The 18,177-nt window shown below is 37.5% G+C and overlaps 1 protein-coding gene across 1 annotated transcript in view; it reads left to right on the top strand.

Moving 5' to 3' along the window:
* The window catches only part of LOC109093831 (otogelin), a 43,779-nt gene that overhangs the window by 13,583 nt on the left and 12,019 nt on the right, over positions 1-18,177 (top strand). Inside the window, exons 15-34 of the mRNA XM_042726830.1 lie at positions 436-568; positions 1,456-1,633; positions 1,744-1,868; positions 1,965-2,177; positions 2,636-2,801; positions 5,281-5,355; positions 5,549-5,592; positions 5,725-5,890; positions 14,199-14,306; positions 14,639-14,777; positions 14,875-15,009; positions 15,320-15,463; positions 15,596-15,715; positions 16,242-16,358; positions 16,455-16,611; positions 16,824-16,850; positions 16,951-17,118; positions 17,322-17,600; positions 17,698-17,815; positions 17,926-18,005. Coding sequence (XP_042582764.1) covers positions 436-568; positions 1,456-1,633; positions 1,744-1,868; positions 1,965-2,177; positions 2,636-2,801; positions 5,281-5,355; positions 5,549-5,592; positions 5,725-5,890; positions 14,199-14,306; positions 14,639-14,777; positions 14,875-15,009; positions 15,320-15,463; positions 15,596-15,715; positions 16,242-16,358; positions 16,455-16,611; positions 16,824-16,850; positions 16,951-17,118; positions 17,322-17,600; positions 17,698-17,815; positions 17,926-18,005 — 2,692 coding nt within the window. The remainder of the gene's footprint in view (positions 1-435; positions 569-1,455; positions 1,634-1,743; positions 1,869-1,964; positions 2,178-2,635; positions 2,802-5,280; positions 5,356-5,548; positions 5,593-5,724; positions 5,891-14,198; positions 14,307-14,638; positions 14,778-14,874; positions 15,010-15,319; positions 15,464-15,595; positions 15,716-16,241; positions 16,359-16,454; positions 16,612-16,823; positions 16,851-16,950; positions 17,119-17,321; positions 17,601-17,697; positions 17,816-17,925; positions 18,006-18,177) is intronic.

Here is an 18,177-nt window from a genome sequence, read left to right as displayed (position 1 = left end):
CTGTCTGGACTCTGAACAAGCTGTTCTGCTTATCTGAGCCTCTGAATGACAGAGCCAGAGACTTTGTAGTTGCTGACAGAGAGAGAGAAGAGAGAGCGAGAGATGTATTTCAGTAAAACGGCCAGTGAAAGATCCTCACATAGGCACCTGTTGGTAGCATCCATCATTTCCCTGAATGGAGCAATTCAGAGTCCGAGTGGTTTATCTCCTGTGAGCAGCTCTCAGTAACTCATTCACAAGCATAAATGCTTAATTCCTAAACGACATGATTACTGAATTAGTCAAAATTGAAACAGATGGACCGATAGGTTTGTGTCCCTGTGCAGACATTCATCCTTTGTGTTCGATGCAGTAGTTCTATAGCTGCTGATGTTGTGTGTGCTGGTATGGGACGTTCTGACTCTCTGATTTTGTTTTGCTTTGTTATGTCTGCAGAATCTGGATGGTGCTTGTATTCAGTCGATCAACCTGATGGTTGATGAAGATCCACGTACTGAGATCACAATGAGCCATAGTGGAGAGATTTTTCTGGCCAGTCAGTTCAGGATCTCACTGCCATATTCAGATGGTAATGTACTACAGCTGATCTGTAATGAGATGTTGACATGGAAATGTGCTACAACAATTGCAAAAATGTACCAAAAAGTACCATGGGTTTTAGACATTGACATTTTTGAAAGCACCTTGGAGTACTATGTAAATACCAAGATACATGAATTTCAGTACCATGGTATATTTTTTAAAATGACTTAATATTACATGTTATGCTACTCCTACCATGGTACACTCTCTGAAATAAAGGTACAAAAGCTCTCACCTTTGTTCCTTATTTATCCCTAAAGGGTGCATATTAGTACCTTACAGGTACACATCAGTCCCTACAATAAATGGTACGTTTAAAAACTTAGGAGATGTGATTTTAGTACCATCCCAGTGACAGCTACTGCCACATACTCTTATATTAGTAGATTAATATATCTCTTTGTTTTGTGGTATTACCTTGAATGTGTTCCTCAGCTGAATCTGCATACGATACATGTAGACTGCATGCAGACACACATCCACCACACTGATGTCCATCCATAATGCCTGGTTTTGTGTTTTACTTTTAAAGTAGTTCTCTAAAGGGATAGTTGACACAAAAAAATTGTCATCATTTATGCACACTCTTGTCTTTCCAAACCTGATTGACTTTCTTTCTTTTGTGGAACATAAAAGAAGATATTGTTTTTGTCCGTACAATGAAAGTAAGTAGTAACCCAAAATTGTTTTGTTACCAAAAACATCTTCATGTTTAGCAGAAGAAAAAAGTCTAGTATATGAGTAAATGATAACAATTGAAATTTTTGGGTGAACTATACACAAAAACCACATGCTACAATGAAAAAAAAAGTTTAAAATGTGTTTCTGTTATTCACAGTCCTTCATGTGTTTAAAATAGTGGTATCTTGTCAGATGTGTTTCAGATCCAGGAGCTGTCGTCCATGTTTGTTCAGGTGAAGTCATCGCAGGGTCTGCGGCTGCAGTATAACTGGAGGGAGTTCAGGCTGTACCTGCAGCTGGAGGAGCAGTGGAGAGATGATACTGTGGGGCTCTGTGGAACCTTTAACGGCAACATTCAGGATGACTTCCTGTAGGTTTCACTCTACTTCCTGCTTTCTTTCTCCCTGTTGTCTGTTTTCAACTTATTCTCAATCATTTTTCTTCAATTTGTAAGTGAATTTTGTTGATGTGTTACTCTAGTGCACCCTCTGGCATGATTGAAAGCACACCATACTTGTTTGGAAATGCATGGCGTGTGTCTTCAGCATGTGTGCCGCGGCCCAGCTTACCCCAGCTGGACCCTTGTGACACACACCAGCAAGCAGGTGACACATTCACCTTGTTATGCATAACCTAGCGCCTTTTTAAGCTTTAGGTTTTGAGGGGATCTGTATGGCTTGAACGTCTGACTGTGATTTCAGCCGCTTATGCAGTGGAGAAGTGTGACGTGCTGACGCAAGAAGTGTTTTCTGCCTGTCATGAGTATGTAAGTCCAGTGGGTTTCCAGCTACAGTGTCGCGCAGACGTCTGCAGATGTGGAGCGCCGTGCCTTTGCTCCATCCTCGCTCACTACACCCGCACCTGCAGGAGACACGGGGTCATCATTGAGTTCCGCTCACACCTGCCTGAGTGTGGTCAGTCTGACACTTACACATGCATTCACTACCATGCAAATGTTTAAGGTCAGTAAGATTTTTTTATGTATAATGTGAAAGAAGCATCATATACTCACCAGGTTGATCAAAATACAGTAAAAATAATATTGTGAAATACTAATAAAATATAAAATAATTTTCTATTTTCTATTTTAATTACCCTGTGATGGCAAAATTTAATTTTCAGCAGCCATTTCTCCAACCTTCAGTGTTAAATGATGTTTCAGAAATCATTCAAATATGTTGATTTAGTGCACAAAAAACCTTTCTTATTATTATGAATGCTGATTGAAAAAACGGGTTTGCTTTTTGTGGAAATCGCGATATGTTTTTTGTGATTTTATGATGAATGGAAAGTTAAAGTTTCTATTTCTATTCTATTTCTATTCTAAACGTAAAAATGTATGTGCATATGGCCTATGTGTATGTTTTTGCAGCCATCACGTGTCCGTCTTCTATGGAGTATGGAGTCTGTGTGTCGTCATGTCAGCGTCGCTGCCTGTTTCTGTCTCTCCCTCAGCCGTGTGGCGAGGAGTGTGAGGAGGGTTGCGTGTGCCCGGAAGGAACATACTTCAACATGCATACACACACCTGTGTGCCACGGTAAAAGTTCAAATATAGTCGTATGGACTGCTTTATGGTGCTTTATAGTGCTTTATGGAGCTTAGCAGACAATCACTATGAACTGCTTCAAAATAGTTCTTTGGGTTTGGAACAACACAGAGGTACTTAAATTATGAATGAATGTTGATTTTTAATGAACTGTGCCTCCATAAATTTTAAAACAGTGCTTATCTATTAGATTTGCTGCATAGTTAGAACTGAATGGAGATCCAAATGAAAGTGCATGAGAATCATGTTCATCTAATTTTGTCAGTCAAAAACACAATGCTCAGTGTTGTGAGCAACGCATTACAAAAGTAATGCATTACAGTAACAGATAAATTTTTGCTGTAACGCAGTAGTGTAAGGCATTACTAATCATTTTTCAGTAATATTTTACTCGGTAAAATATCATTGCAGTCAGCGGGTGTTGAAGTTGAACAGTCCACAAGTCGTCAAATAGCGTGCACATCCATAATAAAATGTGCTTCACATGGGGGTGAATAAAGGTCTCCCACAACAAATCCATGTGTTTTTGTAAGAAAAATATCCATATTTCAAATGTAATAAACACTTTTCTCTCACTTCTGGTATCTGTCATGGTGGAACGGCGGATGACGCAACATTTATGCTCAGTGTGCGCACCTCTGAGAGATGCTAGTGTCGCAAGTTTGTTTATAGGAGCAAAGGAAGCAAAGTTTCCTTACTTTAGCAAAAGAAAACCAGTCTCCTCTTGGCTTATATCGAAATCCTCCAACATTTTTGTTTTTTGCATATCTTCGGATTGTACTTCTAATTCATGACCGGCGTTTTTAGTTCTCTCTCCGCATTTGTCACTAATCACACAACGCATACATGCTGCGTCATCCGCCGGTACGGCTTCTGCGTATCACAGATGGCCGAAGTGATAGAAAAGAGTTTATTACTTTTGAAATATGGATATTTTTCTTACAAAAACATGTGGATTCGCTACAGGAGGCCTTTATTCACCCCCCGGATCCATGTGAAGAATGTTTTATTATGGATGCGCACACTTTATTTGATGACTTGTGAACTGTTCAACTTCAACAACCGCTGACTGCAATGAAAGAGCTTGGAATAGCCTAGACTAGATTTGCCTGAAAGAAGAAAGTCATATACACCTAGGATGCTTCAAATGTGAGTAAAACACAAGCCAGTTCTCATTTTTGGGTGAACTAACCCTTTACATTCTACTTCTGTAAGTTATTTTGGTGAAAGTAACTCAAAAGTAATACAGGAGTCATGTAACACATAACAATTTTGAGACAGTAATATTGTAAGGTAAGGAATTACTTTTAAATAATTGTAACAAGTAATCTATAATGTATTACAGTTTGAAAGTAACTTGCACAACACTGACAATGCTATATAAACAGCTTCCATCCAACACTTCAACTCCACCTTTTTTTCTATTCACATCTGTTATGTACATTATATTAAATTATTTTTTGTTCACATACTAGAGGTTATCCATGGACAGTGTCAAAAATTATGAAAGTAACTCTGAATTGTGAAAGAAATTCTGAAAAATAAGCAAAATCAACACCCTCCGAATTTTCTAACACTAGCTCTGTGACTTAGAGTTATTTAGTGTGTGTGAGAGAGTGAAGTTATTTGCAGTCCTCATTCAAGCAGGCTGTAAAATGTTATGGACCTGACAACCTCAGGTGTTGTATAACGCTTTTAGCCTCCTTACCCTCACATGGGTTCACTTCCCTTAAATGTCCCGTGTCCCACTGCCACATACTCAGCGTGTGCTAGAGTTACAGCACTCACGCTGGCAGAGGCTGAGAGAAAGTCAGGGACGTGACTTTGGCCTCATACTCTACTACAGACTCAACCGCTGCACTGTGGCCTGAAGTCTCTCAACTCTAACCCAACTACTGTACTGGCTCAACTCTCTAAAACAGAGAGAGATTTTATTGTCTCATAGCTCACTCCTTACAGCTGTACAGTAAATATCTTGTGGTTGGCTGCACTGTTAAGCAGCATTGTGGCTTTCAGTGTTAGGTTAAGAAGACATTGTGTTAGTTAACTAAATTGTTTAGAATGAAAAGCTGCGTCCCAAATGACGCACTATACACTATGCACTCATACACTATGTACTTATGCACTATGTAGTCAACCAGATTATTTTGTCATTTTTAATTGGAGTCTGATAGCCCCTCCCTCTTCGTTACATAATTAAAGCTGCGACAGTTGAGTGCATGAAGTGTCCAACATTCCATACTTCATTTTTTCAGTTATTTAAGTGCAACATCCAGGTGTTTAAAGTGCACCTTTTCATTTTGGAATTTTCAGTGTGAACGCCCTACTCACACTTTTTATATTACAAAACATCATAGAATAGTGCATAAGTATGCGATTTGGGATGCACCTTAAGTTATATTTTCTCCTTGCATGTGACATAATTTTTTTAATTCTGAGTCAGATATTTTTCTTATATTTTGTGGTACAGGAGTGAATGTCCATGCAGTTTTCTTGGTGCTAACTATTCTCCTGGAGATGTGATCTTGACATCATCAGGTGTACAGTAAGATTGTCTTATTCACTCATATTAAATCACCACACTGTCAAACTGTCCATTATACTGTATCACATTCCCAATAAAAACTAGTGTTTTGTGTTTTATCATTGGTTTGGTAAAGATATCACAGCAGTCCAGTACAAAAGACTCACTGCCTCACATCAGTTAAAATCTTTTTTCTGTTTTTTTACCTCAACAGAATTTGCCAAGATGGAAAACTTGTTTCCCAGAGCTCAATGATTGGTGAGTGTTGTATTTCAGCATCCTGATGTCGTTTATCTGTGTGAAACTCTTTGAATGTCTGTAGTGTTTCAGTTTGTTTGAATTTTCATATCTACTGTGCTGGAGTTCAGTGTGTGTTCTCTCCTCTCTCAGATACCCTGTGTCCACCAGGGCAGTTTTACGAGGACTGTGGGAACCAAGTAGACAGACACATGGCCAATAAAGGTTTAGCCTGTGAACAGACCTGTGAATCGTATTTGCTCAACCTCACCTGCTCCACCAATGAGCCTTGTGTGCCTGGCTGCATCTGTCCTGCAGGGTAAGTAAGGTCTTTGTTGTCTTCATTCTTAGTGTATGTTGTAACTTACAAAAACATACTATGTTAGACCATATATTTATATACCAGTGGCAACTGGAGCCTCGCAATATTTACAAATGGCAGTAGGCAAGAGACAAGATTATAAACGCTAAACTGAATGTGTTACGAAAGACTTATTTCAAACACTGTCAGTTCAAAGGTTTGGGATCATTACAGTATTTTTTAGTAACACTTTCAGATCAATGTTACAGAAGATTTGGTAACACTTCACTTTAAGGTCCAATTCTCACTATTAACAAACCATTAACTATGACTTTTGCCTCAATAAACTCCTAGTTTGCTGCTTATTAATAGTTAGGGTAGGATTAGTGATGTAGAATATGGTCATGCAGAATATGTGCTTTATAAGTAATAATACACAGCCAGTATGTTAGTAATAGGCATGCTAATAAGCTACTAGTTAATAGTGAGATTTGGTCCCTAAACTAAAGTGTAACCAAAGATTTTCATTTCAAATGCTGCTGTTCTTTTGAACTTTCTATTCACCAAGCAATCCTGAAAAATCACAAGAGTAATAACACATTTCCTATTGTTTTCAGCAATAAGAAACATTTCTAGAGCAGCATATCAGCATATTAGAATGATTTATGAAGATTGAAGTAATATCAGTTGAAAATTCAGCTTTGCCATCAGAGGAATAAATGACATTTTAAAGTATAGAAAAATGGAAAATAGTTACTTTACATTTTAATAATATTTCCCAATATTTCTGTTTTTATTGTTTGAATTACTGGCTGTTTGTTGCAAAGTTTCGCCCATTTGAGAGCTCACCCAATCATCACATAGAGAAAATGGGCTTCCATACAGGACAAAAATACCTAGATTAAAAGCAAGCATGTCCAATAAACAATCAGAAGGGACTCAAAATGACAAGTTTAGAGCCTCCAATTAACATTGATTTTTCTCCTTTATAATGAAAGATACAAGTACTATATATGTATAGTTGATAGAGGATTCCTTGCTTTAGTTTGACTTGTGTCTGTTGAATCCAACACACATATTTATAATACAGATAAAATATAGTCAAGATAAAGTATAATATAGAGACATAAAGATAAAAATGTTAATTAAGCAAATTCATGCTATATGGGTTTTTGATGTAATTTATTGTGAAGGCACTTGAAAGTTTACTTTGGTATTAGCATGTCCAAAAAACATGGGACTATCATGGTGCTTTTTGTAAGTGTGCTGCTACTGTGCCGTTTACTACTCTCTTCTTCAATTGGATGTTTTTGGAGGAATTTGAGTTTTACTGAGTATTCATGTGATTGCTTTTGGTGTCATCTATTTAATGTTTCCCAAATGCAAATGCACTTTTACAAGACTCTCGAAATGTTCCAGAGTATGTTTATTCTTGGTCTGTATTTGTAGTTTTATTTTTATATATTCAAAAGGTCAGATGTTTCCATGTTTGTGTGTGATGTAGAGGATTTAGTAGGTGAATGGCTGTATGTGTATTTACGTGTGTGATGGGGCAGTGATCCATGGCTAAGCTTAGTGGGTGGAATCGCCTGAGTAGCATCAGGAACTACTCATTTCCATTACACATGCATGCATACACTGGGATTTTTTTAGCTTATCTGTGTCACATAATGTTCTTAATCAAATTCCATTCAAATATTTCCTCCACATAATTAAAAACCTGGCAGATGCAGACCATTGACATTCCAAGCAAAGTAGTGTAGATTTTCAGAAGCACACAAACTCCCAGGCGCACTTTCATGAACAGATGACATTCTGCTCTACATGTTGAGGTCTCACTCGGATGGTGTCTGCCGGAGCAGGTGATGATGTCGATACAGATCAGTTAAAGGGTCTCCACTGACTCAGTGGGAACCTTTGCTGCTGTCTACGGCAGGTGAAAAGAGTTCTTTGTCGCTCAACCCCACACTTCCCCTCTTTTCTCCCCCTCGCGTCACGTTCCAACTAAAGGGGCCTCAGAGAGCACGACTCTTGCTCTATAGATGGATTTTTGTCATCTGATACATTTAATGCCAGTGTCTACACAAGCAAACTGAGGTTAAGTGCCATATCACAAGCTTAACTTCCTAAAGCCATCCTCAGCCATAACAGCATGATAAGACCTTGTCTCAGTTATCCTTTTACCAACACCAGCAAGAGAGAGTCTGGGAATATGCCATGTTCTGTGTTTTATATATTATTTGTGAGAAATTTTCTCTGCTCACTTTTTGTTCATGACATATTTGATTTGGGTGCTGAATGCTTTCTTCTCTGAGATTAATTGCTGTTGATTTTTTGTTTTTCTTTTTTGCACATTTGATTGATTTTATAATTATTTTTACACTTGTGGTTGGGATGAGTATAACACTTGGTTTGTGAATCCTCAGACATTCCCAACACTGAATTAAAAGGCAATCTAATACTCTCACTACAAAGAGAAAAACTCTCATGAAAATTCATCAGCCATGTAGTGAAAGGGCTGTGAGGTCACAGATGTATCTTGAGAGCAACTCGAGTCTCTACTGCACACAGAGGGGATGTGATATTTTAGATGCCTGTGCGTGTGTGATTCACCTTCTTCTGACTTATTGACCTTTTAAACAGAAAAACATTAGTCAAGAGCATCATGGGAAAGAAATATCATGGCTGAGATTCTGTCATGAGTGTTTAATAAATTCCTGCAACTCGATAGTTTGGCATCTGGGCTGGTGTAAATATGGCACAAAGGCCCCTTATGCCACTATGTGAAGTAGTGATGAGATTATTGATAAGTCTGGCAATTATTAAATGTGCCATACATGTGGTCTAATATCATTATAGTTGAGTGGTATAATCGCAGCAGGATGTTGAATATGGGATATAAATTAACAAAAGCAATGTCCAAATGGGTGGCAAACTCATATTACACAGCAAAAAATAAATAAATTAAAATAAATAAATTAAAAAAAAAAATTCTAAAAAACCTTTTTTGTCTTGCTTCCAGTACAAATATCTAAATGATCTTAAATCACGATACATTTATTTGTAAATGACAAAAAAAAAACTATCAAAATGAATTGCATTTATACTTAAACTGTGTTTTTCTGTTGAATTAATGTTGTTTTTAACTACATTACATTAAACTCACTTAATTTTGATTTTTTTTAATGATATCTTATGTAATCTAGCATCTCAAATATATATTGATTTAATAATGTTTAGACATTTTACCTATGATTTTACCTATTTAGCTAATTCCAAAAAGAGATGCAGAAGGAATCCATAGCTGATTGTCAGTTTGCTATAATGCGTACATCTGAAAGCATCTAGAGTGACTGTAAAAGGCAGAATGTAAAGTATTTGATTGTTTGCCCTCTGGAACACTGTCATGAGTCTTCTGATGCTCTAGACCTTTTACTGGGACTTTCCAGCAGCCATACTCTTTTACACACAGACACATACATACGCAGTCACAGCCCGTCTCATTCAGAGCGCAGTGTGTGTGTGTGTGTGTTAGCTGTGTTTGATACGTGAGCTAGGCCTTACAAGCAGGTTGAATTCCTCAGTGCACCTATTCATGCCCAGAAAATTAGTCCAATAATTACTGAAGATACCATTTTTTTTTCTATTATTACACATTATCACATCTCTCAGGTGTGCTTCTACTGTGGAGTCTTGTACTAAAGTTCTCACATTTCTCACTTTAGTTTATAATCTGAGGAAACATGTTTCGATGCATGTGACTGTGACAAACAAATTGGTTGGCCAACAATGCTTTTAGAAAACGCACCTCACATCTGCTAGTGGCCACAATGTGGATTTTTTTGCTGTAACTTTAATTGTCAAAGTTTGTTAAAGATGTTTCAGCATGGGTTGACTCCTCACCCTGTTTCTCTCTTGTCCATTAAGCTAAGGGCGATGCTGATACCCTTGTCCCTCATGGGAGCAGCAGGTATAGGAGTGTTTTTGTGTGAGCTAGGGAATTCCTGCACTAATGAGAGGGAAGTAATTACCCACTCCTCCACCCCCAAGCAAAGTGGTTAATAGTAAGCGATGCTTATTTACGCAGTAAACAGGTGCACAGCTGGATCAAATAACTGATAAGCTGCTTAAAGACATTCCTGTAGTCCCATACTTCTAATCAGCACATTTTCATTTGTCAAGATGGAAAGAAAAGAAAGAAAAGAAAGGCATCTTTATGTTCCTATGCTCTTGCTGTGCTATTCTATAGACCTTAAACTTGTGTGAATACCGATGTTTTCTGAACAATTGTTTTCTCTCTTAGGGTTAGGGTCAGGTTTAGGGTTAAGGGTTAAGGTCAGGAATCAATGCAGATGACCTCTACTTCTTTTCAGGTGTAATGCATCTGACTGGGTCTGAGATGCCACAGTTGAGTCTATACATAACTATAATGGTACTCACTGCATTTTCACCCAGAGATTGTGCTTTGCTTTTTATCGGTGCACTTCCAGTTTTGACTTTGAACTAACCTAGTTTGAACTGAATTGTCTGGTTTACTTTTCTTGAGTTTCTGTTTTCAGTTCACAAAAAAAAAAAGATTGTGTGGTCCGTTTTAATCATTAGATGTATTTTTTTAATAAGTTGTTGATAATAGAAAGGTATTGAAAGGAATGAACATATTTGATACTCAGTAAAAACATACAAGTTGAACATTTGTTTAATGGTATTCAATATATGAGAAAGTTTGTGTGTTTGTAGGGTCTGGCAAGTCTCCAGTAGGTGGTTTTGCTTGGTAAAGTTTGTGTGTTTGTAGGGTCTGTATGATAATAATTATCAGCATGCACTACTTTATATGTTACGTGAGAGATCTGGGCTTGTGCAAGGATGTACACACAACTGGTGTATCTCAAACCATGCACATATAAAAACTTATAAAACATATAAAACATGTACATATAAAAACTTATCCACATATCAACATCTAACTGAGCCTTTGGCTGGAATATACCTGTGCCACCATTAACCCTCAACCAGAAACATCAAAATATTCATCTATTTACTGGCGTTAAAAGAAATAAGCAACATAGGCTATGGGGATCTTTGAACGATCTGGAATACGTGTCTGCTCTAAAATCAATGATTCTTGTTTAAATATGGCACAAAGGCCCCTTATGCCACTATGTGAAGTAGTGATGAGATTATTGATAAGTCTGGCAATTATTAAATGTGCCATACATGTGGTCTAACATCATTATAGTTGAGTGGTATAATAGCAGCAGGATGTTGAATATGGGATAAAAATTAACAAAAGCAATGTCCAAATGGGTGGCAAACTCATATTACACAGCAAAAATAAATAAATAAAAAATAAATAAATATATTTAAAAAAATTCTAAAAAACTTTTTTTGTCTTGCTTCCAGTACAAATATCTAAATGATCTTAAATCATGATACATTTATTTGGAGACGTAAAAATGACAAAAATAAACTATCAAAATGAATTGCATTTATACTTAAACTAAATGTTTTTCTGTTGAATTAATGTTATGTTTTTTAACTACATTACATTAAACTCACTTAATTAGATTTTTTTATTGATATCTTATGTAATCTAGCATCTCAAATATATATTGATTTAATAATGTTTAGACATTTTACCTATGATTTTACCTATTTAGCTAATTCCAAAAAGAGATGCAGAAGGAATCCATAGCTGATTGTCAGTTTGCTATAATGCGTACATCTGAAAGCATCTAGAGTGACTGTAAAAGGCAGAATGTAAAGTATTTGAATGCTTGCCCTCTGGAACACTGTCATGAGTCTTCTGGATGCTCTAGACCTTTTACTGGGACTTTCCAGCAGCCATACTCTTTTACACACAGACACATACATACGCAGTCACAGCCCGTCTCATTCAGAGCGCAGTGTGTTTGTGGTGTAGCTGTGTTTGATACGTGAGCTAGACCTTACAAGCAGGTTGAATTCCTCAGTGCACCTGTTCATGCCCAGAAATTTAGTCCAATAATTACTGAATAACCATTTTTTTTTTATTATTACACATTATCACATCTCTCAGGTGTGCTTCTACTTTGGATTCTTTTACTAAAGTTCTCACATTTCTCACTTTAGTTTATAATCTGAGGAAACATGTTTCGATGCATGTGACTGTGCCAAACAAATTGGTTGGCCAACAATGCTTTTAGAAAACGCACCTCAAATCTGCTAGTGGCCACAATGTGGATTTTTTTTTTGCTGTAACTTTAATGTCAAAGTTTTGTTAAAGATGTTTCAGCATGGGTTTGACTCCTCACCCTGTTTCTCTCTTGTCCATTAAGCTAAGGGCGATGCTGATACCCTTGTCCCTCATGGGAGCAGCAGGTATAGGAGTGTTTTTGTGAGCTGGGGAATTCCTGCACTAATGAGAGGGAGTAATTACCCACTCCTCCACCCCCAAGCAAAGTGGTTAATAGCAGCGATGCTTATTTACGCAGTAAACAGGTGCACAGCTGGATCAAATAACTGATAAGCTGCTTAAAGACATTCCTGTAGTCCATACTTCTAAATCAGCGCATTTTCATTTGTCAAGATGGAAAGAAAAGAAAGAAAAGAAAGGCATCTTTATGTTCCTATGCTCTTGCTGTGCTATTCTATAGACCTTAAACTTGTGTGAATACCGATGTTTTCTGAACAATTGTTTTCTCTCTTAGGGTTAGGGTCAGGTTTAGGGTTAAGGGGTTAAGGTCAGGAATCAATGCAGATGACCTCTACTTCTTTTCAGGTGTAATGCATCTGACTGGGTCTGAGATGCCACAGTTGAGTCTATACATAACTATAATAGTACTCACTGCATTTTCACCCAGAGATTGTGCTTTGCTTTTTTATCGGTGCACTTCCAGTTTTGACTTTGAACTAAACTAGTTTGAACTGAATTGTCTGGTTTACCTTTTCTTGAGTTTCTGTTTTCAGTTCCCAAAAAAAAAAAAAAAAAGATTGTGTGGTCCTAATCAATAAATGAAATTTATTAATATAGTAATAAATAATAGAAAGGTATTGAAAGGAATGAACATACATAATACACACTAAAAAAAAACAAACAAAACAAACATTTAATTAAATTCAAAATAAAAAAATGAGAAATAAAAACTTTTTGTATTTTCAGTATCATAATAATAATAATCATCAACAACCACAAATTTTACGTGAGAGATCTGGGCTTGTGCAAGGATGTACACACAACTGGTGTATCTCAAACCATGCACATATAAAAACTTTAAAAAAACTTATCCCATATCAACATCTATCTCACCTGAGCCTTTGGCTGGAATATACCTGTGCCACCATTAACCCTCAACCAGAAACATCAAAATATTCATCTATTTACTGGCGTTAAAAGAAATAAGCAACATAGGCTATGTGTGTACTGATCTTGAATATTGTCTGCTCTAAAATCAATGATTCTTGTTTGATGGACTGACTGTTTGCATTCAGAATACTCAATATTGAACAATCACTTCAGCTCCTTTTCCATCCAAATTTCAATCTAGTAAAATAAAGAGAAGTTGACAGTCAATGCATGTTAAGGACAGCAAACTCGTATTCATGAAATTCTACCTCATCAATTGTACTCAATCCAACATAAGGCATTTCAGTTTACTCATCACGCAATGGCTTTTTTTTTTTTAATTAGTCATTTGAAAACAATTATTATAATTATGAACACAAAACCTCCTTTTCAGTATTTTTGTAATTTCATACCTCTGAGTTTTTGTTGAGTCATGGTTTTACTTTCTCAAGTCTGCTTTGTACAGAGAGAACAGTGTCACTGGTGCATGACGATAATTGCTGAGCTATGGAGTACATGATTGTTTAGTTATGGATCCATCTCTTTGTCTCTTAATTAATGCATGCAGAACAGGAGCAGGTGATCATGCATTCTTTGATGGCAGTAAGTGATCCAGCGTTCTGGCTGTGGGATAAAGAGAACTGTTAACGCCTGTCTATCTGGGGTGTAAGTTTACTCAGTTCAAACGGACAGTGTGCTGGGAACTCTCAGAGACCCTCAGGCCAATGGAAATGATTCACTGCAATATTACAAGATCTTTATCAGAGAGAGAGCGAGAGAGTAGCTCTTTGGATCTGTGAGAATGAGAATAGGCTGCTTTTCTCATGTCACCAGTCAGATTTTTCTTTCATCCCTCCACCCATCCAAATATTCTTGTCTCAGGCAGAATCTCTTGCATTATACTTGCATGGCGTACTTACATGCATAAACAAACTCACACATGCATCCTGTGTGCTGTTTTAGTATGTTCACAGACATGATACACTATGCATGTGTGTATTTCAGGCTCCTCAAGCATGGTGATGAATGTTTCGAGCCACACGCATGTCCGTGTTTGTGGAAAGGGAAAGAATATTATCCAGGAGACAGAGTATCATCCCCCTGCCATCAGTGGTGAGATTACATTAACTCGCATTCTGTGCATTCATTTCTATGTGTTTTACACCAGTCAGTTTGCTATACTACATCTTTACATACTACAATAAATATTATATAAAATAAGATTTTAGCACTTCATTGTTTTAGATTATGAATATGAGGAAAAGTATTCATAACAATGTAATTTTCCAGTGTTTTTACAGATATTATTGTAGCAAATTTGGTAGAGACATAAAATGTCACTAAACTCTGCACAAACCTATTCACTTAGCATCTCTCTAGGGAAAAGGGAAGTGAGAAAATGTGAAGAGAAAGTGTTTCTCAGGTCTGAGGATATTATTTTGCAGTGTGTGTCAGCACGGCACGTTTCAGTGTGAGTTCCGCCCATGTCCCTCAATGTGCACGGCTTATGGAGATCGACACTACCGAACATTTGATGGGTTCCTGTATGATTATATTGGTGCATGCAAGGTGTACTTGGTCAAGGTGAAATTTTAGCTACAGATCCAGATATTCACATATCTCATATTCTTATAAAACTGTATTGTTGTTGACTGCTAATGTGTGCTCCTGTGTGTGTTAGAGCTCATTAGATGCAATGATGACTGTGACAGCAGAGAATGTTGACTGCTTTGAGAGTGGCGTGATCTGCAGGAAATCCCTCCTCATCTCTTTGGGACGCTCCTTCATTGTGTTTGATGATGACACTGGCAAACCCGTGAGTGAGCTTTTCTCTTTCTGTATAACACCATAAAATAGTGTAATTATGCCTGAATTAAAAAAAATTGTCTACAGCTGTCACCTAATAAATTGAACGTGCCCCAACCATATTCAATTCATTCCTGTAAATCCCTGGAGTGAATGGCAGAATATATATTTAATGCATCATACTGTTGGTCATAATGCATCATAGTGCTGATGGTGTTGCATCTGTAGTCTTCTGTTTCTCGAAACACTGGTTTGGTGTGAAACCACTTAGGTACTTTAACAATGGTTGATAATATTCTATGGATATATTTCACATGCAGAACCCATCAAGTGTGATCGACAGGCAGAAAGTATATATCTGGCAAGCAGGATACTATACCATTGTGCATCTGCTTGGAGAAGACCTCACAGTGCTGTGGGACAGAAAAACCACTGTACATATACAAGCTGGACCACGCTGGCAGGTAAAAAAAAAAAAAACATACACAAAGAAGATGAAACTGATTCCTGACCTTGCAGTAAGTGTAAACTTTAGTAGTTTTGTGAATCAATCATTTGCAAAGCGGTGTGTATTTGTGTGTTTTTGCCTATTTTAGGGCAAGCTTACTGGTCTTTGTGGGAACTTTGATCAGAAGACAGCGAATGAGATGAGAACACCAGAGAACATTGACTCATCAACACCACAGGAGTTTGGCAACAGCTGGACAGCGGCAGAGGCATGACAAACAGATAAACACACATACACCAACAGTCAAACTTTTGGAATAATTAGGACTTTTTAAGTTTTTGAAAAAAGTCTCTTATGCTTACCATGGCTGCATTTATTTGATCAAAATAATGTTTGTCATTTAAATACAGTAAATACAATAATATTGTGAAATTAACATTTATATCCCAGCCAAATTACTACAATTTTAAATCCATTTTCTATTTTAATATATTTTAAAATGTAAATTATTCCTTTGATGGCTTCAGATAGAAAGCAGTTGCTTTATATTGTACTGTTACTGTTTAAAGCCTTGGTGAGTGATTTTTCAAAAACGTTAGAAAATCTTAATTATTCCAAACTATTGACCAGAAGTGTATGCACAAATGCACACTTTTATCTAATTCTCCTTGCTAGATGACTAAAGGTGTTTTTGCCCTTCAGAATATCTCAAATCTGGCGGTAGCTACATATCAAACACTCTAATCAAACTCTTTACACTGAATGTGTCTGTTTGTGTGTGAATGTCCCATTAGTGTGTGAACAGCCCTGATATAAGGCACCCCTGCAATCTGAATCCTCTTCGAGAGCCCTTTGCAAAAAGACAATGTGGGATTTTGCTCAGTGAAGTGTTCCAAGTCTGCCACCCTGTGGTAAGCTGATCACAGAAAACAGCATTCACACAGAGTCAAAATGTACAAGTGAGTGGGAGAGGATTTCTGTGTTTAAAGGTGTTTGATGCTCTGTAGGTAGATGTCACATGGTTCTATATGAACTGCCTGGTGGACACCTGTGGCTGCAACCGTGGAGGAGACTGTGAGTGTTTCTGCACCAGTGTTGCAGCATATGCTCACCGCTGCTGCCTAAAGGGCGTCACCATCGATTGGCGCTCCCCTTCTGTCTGCCGTGAGTCACACCTCAGCCCAGTAATATTCCTAGAATCAATCATTGTGATAATAATCAATAACTGGATATACAATGGTGAATGAACATTCTTCTAAAAGACAATGATAGTCTAGAGGAAGAAGGAACTGAGCGATCTACATTACAGTTTTTCATCACATGACTGTTTTTTATGGTACTGTATAACAAGTAACACTATCTTCTTCCTCTTACAGCTTATGACTGTGAATACTACAACAAAGGTACATCTGTAGTTTTTTGATGATAATAATATTTGTATTTGTCTGAGAGATTTGTAATTTTGACAGTTGTGTGTGTGTGTGGAAATGCACGTCTGCATAGCTCTAGGGAAAGGGCCACTGAAGCTGTTGACCTACAGAGAGAGAGGAACACTGTTGGCAGCCAATAAGACAAGTGGACTGGTGTTTCCAAAAAGAGAATTGACCAGTACCGATGAGATCCTGACATTGTTCATGATGACACCAGGCATCAGCAAAGCCAGACCACATGGTCAGTCAGACAGACAAAAGCACACAATCAACATAAAAATGCTAAAGTCACTTTTGGAAATATACAGTATAGTAAAGCATACACATTTCAGACCAAATCTAAACATTTTGAAGCAAAAATCTCCTACTTTAGATGTATTAAATTCTTTTGTGTATATACTGTATATGTTGCTTTTCTTAATGGGTATGTTGTTAATGCTGCAGACACATCTCTGGTGTCATTTGAGGCGGCAGACAGACCAAACTACTTCTTAAAAGCAGAACGCAGTGGCCAGCTGAGACTGCAGAAGTGGGAAGAAGCTGAGGCATTCTGGGATGCAGCTACATTTGTCCTTCATAGAGACACCTGGATCTCAGGTTTTGATTCGCTAGAGTCCCTGGCAAAGCCAGGGTTTTTTCTGCATTTCATGCTGTCCAGACTCCAACTCATGAAATACAGTCACTCCGATCGGTACCGCCGAGCTACTCTATTCAAACTGACAGGTCAGCATGTGGCTACTTACTGTATGTGCACAACTTTGCTTATAATCACACAGAAATATTACGACTTGCTTTTTTCAAATCATTACTTTTACTACAGGGGGCATACCACACTATCCAATGGGTCCTCGATGTCAGTGGCGGTATGAATCATGTGTGAGTCCGTGCTTCAGGACATGCAGTGACCCATCAGGTCTGAGCTGTGCCAGTATCCTGAAGTAAGATCACACACATTTATGCATGCAAACACGCACGCAATTTTTTTTGCAAATATTTACAAGAATCTAAATTGCGTAAAGTGATATGGCTGACATGCACTTTTCTATAGGGTTGAGGGATGCCTCCCTCAGTGTCCAAGTCACATGGTTCTAGATGAGGTCACTCACAGATGTGTCTTTGTGGAGGACTGTAAGCTACTGTTTGTGCTACTTCTAACACTGCTGGTATAAAATAAAATCACTGACATTTTTTTTTGAATGAGGTAAATGATAGGTTGGGATTTACTTCCACAATCATTGTCATATGATTTGACTAAGACAGCTTATGTTACCTTTCAGTTACAGCTTCATAAATGCCATTT

This window comes from Cyprinus carpio, chromosome B7, assembly GCF_018340385.1.
Source record: "Cyprinus carpio isolate SPL01 chromosome B7, ASM1834038v1, whole genome shotgun sequence".
NCBI lineage: Eukaryota > Metazoa > Chordata > Actinopteri > Cypriniformes > Cyprinidae > Cyprinus > Cyprinus carpio.
The sequence above is the reverse complement of the archived record's forward strand: the minus strand, read 5'-3'. Positions and strand labels throughout refer to the sequence as shown.